This window comes from Cynoglossus semilaevis, chromosome 15, assembly GCF_000523025.1.
Source record: "Cynoglossus semilaevis isolate Cse_v1.0 chromosome 15, Cse_v1.0, whole genome shotgun sequence".
In the NCBI taxonomy this organism is placed as follows: domain Eukaryota; kingdom Metazoa; phylum Chordata; class Actinopteri; order Pleuronectiformes; family Cynoglossidae; genus Cynoglossus; species Cynoglossus semilaevis.
In genome coordinates this window covers 16,978,791-16,986,912 of record NC_024321.1, presented here as the reverse complement: position 1 = coordinate 16,986,912, position 8,122 = coordinate 16,978,791, and the positions used below count along the sequence as shown (strand labels likewise).

The 8,122-nt window shown below is 46.8% G+C and overlaps 2 protein-coding genes across 3 annotated transcripts in view; one reads left to right on the top strand and one right to left on the bottom strand.

The window, feature by feature from the left end:
- LOC103391288 (serine/threonine-protein phosphatase 2B catalytic subunit alpha isoform-like) overlaps positions 1 to 2,093 on the bottom strand; it is a 46,173-nt gene extending 44,080 nt beyond the window's left edge. The window contains exon 1 of the mRNA XM_025063040.1: positions 1,703 to 2,093. Within this exon, the coding sequence (XP_024918808.1) occupies positions 1,703 to 1,748 (46 nt within the window). The 5' untranslated portion in view covers positions 1,749 to 2,093. The remainder of the gene's footprint in view (positions 1 to 1,702) is intronic.
- Positions 1 to 8,122, top strand: part of ube2d2 (ubiquitin-conjugating enzyme E2D 2 (UBC4/5 homolog, yeast)) — a 40,027-nt gene that overhangs the window by 26,618 nt on the left and 5,287 nt on the right. The window contains exon 1 of one of the 2 annotated variants that reach the window (XM_008327494.3): positions 6,366 to 6,688. The exons of the other annotated variant lie outside the window; for it this stretch is intronic. Within the exon in view, the coding sequence (XP_008325716.1) occupies positions 6,665 to 6,688 (24 nt within the window). The 5' untranslated portion in view covers positions 6,366 to 6,664. Of the gene's footprint in view, positions 1 to 6,365; positions 6,689 to 8,122 lie in introns of those variants that run through there. 2 annotated transcript variants of the gene reach the window in all.

The following is an 8,122-nucleotide window of genomic DNA, read 5'->3' as shown; positions in this document are numbered from 1 at the left end:
CTCCATCGCCCCCCCTCCACCCCGCAGATCAGACCCATCGATCAACGCACTTTGGCTGAGATTTTGGCTAAAAATAAAACTAGACCTCTAATGTAGGCCAGCCCATGGTAGCTTCGAACGCATTTGAACCGCGGTCGCAGCGCTGCGCCCCAGCGGGAGACCACAAGAACCGTAACACCGTGAACACCGTAACACCGTGAACACCGGAACACCGTGAACACATCACCGTGGTTTTTTTTTTTTTTTTGGTTTTTTTTTTTGTCTTGGAAAAAAACATCCTTGAATCTCCGAATGAGGAAACTCCTATAACATCTTAACATCACTCTTCCTCCTCCTCCTCCTCCATCACTCTCGTACAACATCATCCCGTGACAACAACCACATCCAGAGCACAACAGCGGCGAAGAGCGCAGGTTGATGCGGAACATTTATTTACCTTTATGTCTGCCTTTCGCTGTCATCGTCACAATGCTGGATGTTTCATTGGAACAAGATGCTCATCTCTCTATCTCCCTCTCTCCCCCTCTAACTCTCTCTCTCTCTCTCTTCCCGTGTGTTTGTGGATGTGCGCGTGTGTGTGCCTCCTCTACTCTCTCTCTCTCTCTCTCTCCCTCTCTCACTCCGTTGTGCCTATGTAGAGTATTATTCAGTAACACGAAACCACCACCAGGGGTGTATCGCATAATAAATGGAGCTCATGCACCACATGAACGGTTGCCAGGTCTGTTTGTTTTATGCAACTTTGATCTTGTTTTCAGAAAAACTGTAATTCAGTTACTGCAGGTTGCCATTTGGGCTTGAGTAGAAAAATGACTGCTAACTTTGACTCACTCGTGTTTGTAGAGTCTGTCAACTAAACTGAAGTGGCCAGTTTCTCCAGTCCTGCCCTCCCCCACCCTCACCCTCACCCCCCCGTTCCCCCCCCCTTCCGTTTTACGCCAGGAAAAGTACATTTATTTGCAACTGTCGCGCAAGTAGGCAACATGTGAAATAAGATGGAATTAGCCCGGATCCAGCTTCAAGTGAGAGAGGATTCTGAATCTGTTTACTGTTCTTATAAAATACTTTTTTTCTGTGTGTGTGAATCACAAATCATGCAGATTCTTGATCTGTTAAAGTAAAAGTCAGTGTTTCCTACAGTGATTATTCTCTCTACTCTTCATAGTGAGGCACCACGGGTATAGTTACTATTATTTTATTTTAGTAACCTTGTTGCTCTTTTCTCTGGCGAGATCTGGCAACCCAGAGCACAGGGTGTCGCACAACAGCTGTGGCTGTGCACAGAGGAGGAGAGACATCCCCCGGCAGAAAAACGAGGCACTACCTAGTGGAGGGCTGAATTTCTGATAGAATATCAAGGGGAAGACCCTGATTATGGCAGTTCTTTTTACCCCCCCCTCTTCCCCCTCCCCCCCCGTCATCCCACAACACACACACACATATAAACACGGACACCCCACTCCACTTCATCACCATCTCCGTTCCCTTCAAAAGGCTAAGCCATGCATGGTCACTCGCCAGTGAGACGGGCTTCTTTTATTATAAGGCTCTAGAATAATCCACGGACGTGGTGTCAGAAAAAGGGAACATGCGACTGTGAGAGAGCAGCGGTGATGGAGGAACATAAAATAAAATTAAAAGGTCGAGTGAGAGCAGAACCGTTGACGCGCACTGGCCGTGCAGGATAATCGTGCATGCCTACATTTGATCAGCCGGTCCGCGGCACTGGAGCTGCTGCAGTCGGACATCCTGGAGTCGGGACGGGGACAGGAGCCGTGAGGGAAGCGGGAGTGGGGGACGAGGAGGAGGTGGAGGAGGCTCACGCTCTCTCTCTCTCGCTCACTCACACACACACTCTTATCTTTCTAGCTATTAATCCCTCTCTGCTGTCAAGGGCCGGGGCTGCGGCGGTGTCAGGTCCTCCTCCTCCTCCGGCTGGCGTCGAGGATGTGAGCGGTCTCTGAGTGGTGCTATCCCCGCTGCTGCAGTGGTGGCATCACTCGGTGGAGTCTCCGTGCTCTCTCGGACAGGGGAAGCCTACTACTGCTGCTGCTGCTGCTGCGCCCGCAGTGACTTTGGGGGAGGATAGGCGGAGACCTTGCTGCTGCTGCTGCTGCTGCTGTTGCTACTGCTGCTGCTGCGCCTGCAGTGACTTTGGGGGAGGATAGGCGGAGACCTTGCTGCTGCTGCTGCTGCTGCTGTTGCTACTGCTGCTGCTGCGCCTGCAGTGACTTTGGGGGAGGATAGGCGGAGACCTTGCTGCTGCTGCTGCTGCTGCTGTTGCTACTGCTGCTGCTGCGCCTGCAGTGACTTTGGGGGAGGATAGGCGGAGACCTTGCTGCTGCTGCTGCTGCTGCTGTTGCTACTGCTGCTGCTGCGCCTGCAGTGACTTTGGGGGAGGATAGGCGGAGACCTTGCTGCTGCTGCTGCTGCTGCTGTTGCTACTGCTGCTGCTGCGCCTGCAGTGGCTTTGGGGGGGGATAGGCGGAGACCTTGCTGCTGCTGCTGCTGCTGCTGTTGCTACTGCTGCTGCTGCGCCTGCAGTGACTTTGGGGGAGGATAGGCGGAGACCTTGCTGCTGCTGCTGCTGCTGCTGTTGCTACTGCTGCTGCTGCGCCTGCAGTGACTTTGGGGGAGGATAGGCGGAGACCTTGCTGCTGCTGCTGCTGCTGCTGTTGCTACTGCTGCTGCTGCGCCTGCAGTGACTTTGGGGGAGGATAGGCGGAGACCTTGCTGCTGCTGCTGCTGCTGCTGTTGCTACTGCTGCTGCTGCGCCTGCAGTGGCTTTGGGGGGGGATAGGCGGAGACCTTGCTGCTGCTGCTGCTGCTGCTGTTGCTACTGCTGCTGCTGCGCCTGCAGTGACTTTGGGGGAGGATAGGCGGAGACCTTGCTGCTGCTGCTGCTGCTGCTGTTGCTACTGCTGCTGCTGCGCCTGCAGTGGCTTTGGGGGGGGATAGGCGGAGACCTTGCTGCTGCTGCTGCTGCTGCTGTTGCTACTGCTGCTGCTGCGCCTGCAGTGGCTTTGGGGGGGGATAGGCGGAGACCTTGCTGCTGCTGCTGCTGCTGCTGTTGCTACTGCTGCTGCTGCGCCTGCAGTGGCTTTGGGGGGGGATAGGCGGAGACCTTGCTGCTGCTGCTGCTGCTGCTGTTGCTACTGCTGCTGCTGCGCCTGCAGTGACTTTGGGGGAGGATAGGCGGAGACCTTGCTGCTGCTGCTGCTGCTGCTGTTGCTACTGCTGCTGCTGCGCCTGCAGTGGCTTTGGGGGGGGATAGGCGGAGACCTTGCTGCTGCTGCTGCTGCTGCTGTTGCTACTGCTGCTGCTGCGCCTGCAGTGACTTTGGGGGAGGATAGGCGGAGACCTTGCTGCTGCTGCTGCTGCTGCTGTTCTTGTTGTGGCATGCTTGGATCTTGAACGTGTTCTTGGAGCGGGGGCGGGAGGGCGGGGGTGCTGGTGTATTGGTGATGATGATGGATGAGGGTGACGACGGAAGAGGGAGGTGTACGTTATAGGGGCTGGGGGTAAACTGTGGAGGTTAGAGGGAGATTAGAGAGAGGACAAGAAAGAGACGTCTTGGAGAGAGGCGTATGTGCGCAGCGCCGTACGGGGGCGACTCCCCCCCCCCTCCCCCCTGGAAAGTCGAAAAAGGAACTCCCACGCACAGTCACGCTCAAACACACTATATATTAACATATATAGTATTACCACAGTGGCCTAACTGTATACAGCGTGCGCACTCGGACGTATACTGCCACCCTGTGGAGACATTGATTACTGGGCTTTCCCCTCCTCAGCTGCCCTGCTCTGTAGTTCGTGCCCTCAGACTGTACAGTAGACCACATGGGCCAGTGAATCTGTGCAGTGTGAAACATAATAAAGGCTCGAGTCCCATTTTATTCCTATACAAACAACCGTGATTGAACAGTGATCAGGAAATTATTAATGCGTTTATTAAATCCACAACTTTTACCGTTATCTACTACTAAATATTAGACGTATTTTTTAATAAATATTATAATAAAAATAATAAATATAATTCCACACAACTACTAAATATTAGTCGTATTTTCCAATACATATTATAATAAAAATAATAAATATAATATTTTGCTATACTAATAAAAACATGCAAAAATATACATATATTTCCTGATAACATACCTGTATAAATACTCTTTATAATAGCGTGTATCATAACATCAATCCTTATAATGTAAAATATAATAAACAGTGACGACTTGAATGTTTTGCTCAAATAAACCAATATAAACATGCAGTTTACTTCACGACATTGGAATTATGGGAAATGTATTATTTATCTAGTCAGTATCTATAGAACTTGTCTACTTTGTAGGAACAGCTCACTGTATGTTCAGCGCATTTGTAAATGATACGTTTCTCGAGATCCGGTAATAAATGTGCCTTTCATTAGCTCGAGATGGTTCCTATGATCGTCTGTGATCTCGCTGCCGTTACATGTATATCACTCCGCGATGGAATCTTGCGTGATTAAAATAAAAAAAAGATCAAATATCGATAACAAACCCGAGATGGGTGGGCAAATGTAAATAAAACCAATCGTGATGTCAGTATTAAGTGAACGGTGATCTCCCGACGTGAGTTAACCGTGTTACGGTGGCTAACTGAGAAGGCTAGCTCGTGTAACCGTACACGCGACGCCATTTTGGTTCTTTAGAGTCAACGCGAATGGAGACCCGCAGCCGCATGTTCAGAGCCACAATGGCGACAGTTGCAGCAGTGCAGTGCAGTGTCGATACATGCGCATGGCGGAGTGTTTCAGCGGCAGCGCACAGCGGCATCACGACCCAACAATGAAACTTCCGCTTATAGCAACCGCTTTCACAATAAACAGTGCCATTAATTTAGTTTTGTCTTCAAGCGTGAGTAAACGCTTTAAGTCGCTTTAAAGTTATGATAAGGAAGGAAGTGAACAAAATACAATTAATACTAGTATTTAGATTTACCCGTACATTTAAAGAAAATGACTTGAACAAACACTGGAACTTAGTATGAAAGTTCTCTCTATATAGATTTATACACAAAGGACTAAACAGAATCTGGCAGAACCCCAGCTAAGTTTCTTTTAGAAGCCAAAATTGATCATTACCCAGCCCAAAGACACAAGAACTTGTTAACGTGTCTGCCACATAATGTGTCGGTAGAGACTGTTCCTCCAGATCACACCTGACAGTACAGTTTCTCACACCACAATGTCACATTGCTGTGTCAAATTCAGCACGCCCATCACCTATCTCTGAGTGCTTGTTTTTTTGTTGTTTTTTTCTGGATGGCTAAAGGGAATCATACATTTTAGAGTTGTTTTTTTCCTGCATGGCTAAAGGGAATCATACATTTTAGAGGAGATATCTATTGTTTTGACTTTTTGCTTTTTTTGACACCCCTCACCAAACAACAGTTAGAAAGAAAACTACAGTTCAAGCCCATGATTTGTTCATGTTGTCCCACAGTTCAGTTGCTGTCAATCCCACCTGGTTAGTCTAGTTCTGTCTGATTGTGACTATACCACCCCCACTTCACCTGTGACTTCACAACCAAAACAAGGCTGCAGCAGTGCCCTGCTGCCTCCTTTTTTGTACTGTTCCAAGGTTGCTTGTTGCATGTATACTATTCTGCCACAGTTAATCTTGTGAAAGCTAGTTCATGTTGCATTCCTACTGTGATAACATTGGGAGCACAGAGCACAGTCTAAAAATATCCCTGCATAGATTTCACCCTCAACTGAACTCAAAATTGAACACTGAACAAAATTTAATTTTTGATAATAAGGATTACTGGTTGGAACCCGTGTGATAACTGATGTCTTTCTGCATGAAGTGTCTTTATTGTGCAATGTCCCTTCATTTCTAATGAACACGGAAGGAAGGAACATGAGCATATGTTCGAGTGAAAATGTTTGTCAACAACTATATGTGACCCAGTAATACAGTACATACATAAGTAATAAAGGTAATAAAGACACTATAACACCACAGTATAGGTTGGTTCTGCAACTGAATACCACAGCCTCAGCAATGTCACATGTACTTTGATGAAAACACTTTTAGTGCTTTAGACTTTTTTAGATTTTTAGAGTTTAGAACATGAAAGGATGAGATCTCATCTATACACTATCTGTACTTTGTGTACTATGTTTTGTGCTCTTCTGATCGAGACTTATGAAATAGGAGACATGCGGTTGTTGTTGAAAATGGTCGAGAGTTAACACATTTATTTGTCATTCAGTATTCAGATTTGTTATTATTTAGTTTTTGTTGATATATATATGTATATATATGTATATATACATATATACATTCATATAAATCCAGGGTCTTGTGAGAGGGGCTTTTATTGTGAAGGGTGAGCCCTGGCTCTGCTGTGTTGGTGCTGCTGGTTGGAGCTGGAGCACAGGCCGCAGTGATTTGGTAGCCGCTGCAGTAGGAGGAAGGACCGCGGTTCTACCCTCTCTATATCTTTCACTTTCGCCTCGAAATCCTCTCAGAGGTTCCTTGTTGAAGCGACCAGTACACTGAGCACACAACACCGTGTTCTATGTTAACTGAGCCCTAGTTTTCAAGACGGACAGTGATATCCATCGCCATTTTAATCGCACGTTTCCCCTGACAGAAGCGCTAGCACAACAATGGCTCTGAAAAGAATTCACAAGGTAAGGAAATGAACGACGATTTCGCACGTTTGTCTATGCATTTTAGCTTCACTTGTGCTTCGCACTCGTTCCCCTAATGGGTTTTGTCAAAGCGCGAGTAACTGAGAGGGTTGAGTCCAGATATTTCTGGTGGTGTTTCGTCGGTACACCTAACGGTCTGTGAATAGCGGGTGACGACAGTGAGAGCAGCAATGCGCCGCTATTCGGTGTTCGTTCTCAATTGCCGCTACTAACGGGCCAACCTAACCACTCGCTTACAGTGAATTGGTACCTCGGCGGTTACAACTCTTAAGTCTCACACTACATACCGATTCATTTACACACACACACACCAGAGCTAAAGGATCGTTTTAACCGTGACTGATGCTGGTATACGACATTAGCCGTGTTAGCCTCTCCTGTCCAGCCGTATCTGCCCGGTGGCTAACACGGTTAAAGCTATATGGTTCTGTATGTTCTGGCTAATTACATTAAACCTATACATTTTGAGTTTGTCAGTGTAATAATTGTATTGTGTAGTTCTGTTATATTTGGATGACCCTTTTGGTACGTTACTTCAAAACGAATCTCTATGGAACTTTATTTTTTTTAGTGTGAATTATATTGCTCCTGATTTGACAGATAAGTTAACTAGCTAGCACCCAAGCTAGTGTTAGCTCATGTGAAGGAGACGAATACTTTTGCAACAAATGTTGCCTTTTCTCTCCCGAATGTCTGTTGTCGATGTTTTAAAACAAATAGTAGGGTATATATTTGGTTATCATACAATAAAACACCTAAACACACGGTCTGCAGTACTAAGTGACCCACTGTTGTATTTTTCATAGTACTAAAATCGTGTTATTGAACATTTTTGTAACAGAATGTAAGCTCTTTTCATTCTTTGTTACTGGTATGATGTTCATTCGTCAGAAGAATAAAGACGAGAGAAAATAAGTAATGAGATGTTAGCAGTGACTGGTTGTGTAGAGAACGGGCCCCACGCATTGCTCGGTTTTGATGTCATGTTGCTGACAGCAGGCGAACACCCCGTTAGATGAAACAATTGTTTTTTTGTTTGTTTGTCAGTCGGATGTTCTCTTTGTGGATATTCGTTGTTTTTTGGCTATTAAATATGCCAATATAATTAGACGAAATACAGCGACAGAACCTGACATGTCGTTCTATTTGTTCCGAGAAGCTAGCATTTGCTGCTAACAGTGGGACCGCAGTGTTACAATGGGCTTCACATAGCTTAGCTCACAGACGGACAGGTCAACAGATTGTCCAACCCGATCAATCTCTTTGCATCATTTTATCGTTTCCTCTGCTTCTACACACAGAAAAAAAGTTTTAATCGGGGTCACAGCAGTCACGGGAACCCGAGTTTGGTGTCGTTTACTAGGGTAGACGAGAGCTGTGTCATAATTGCACCCGTTTTTAGTGCATAGGTGG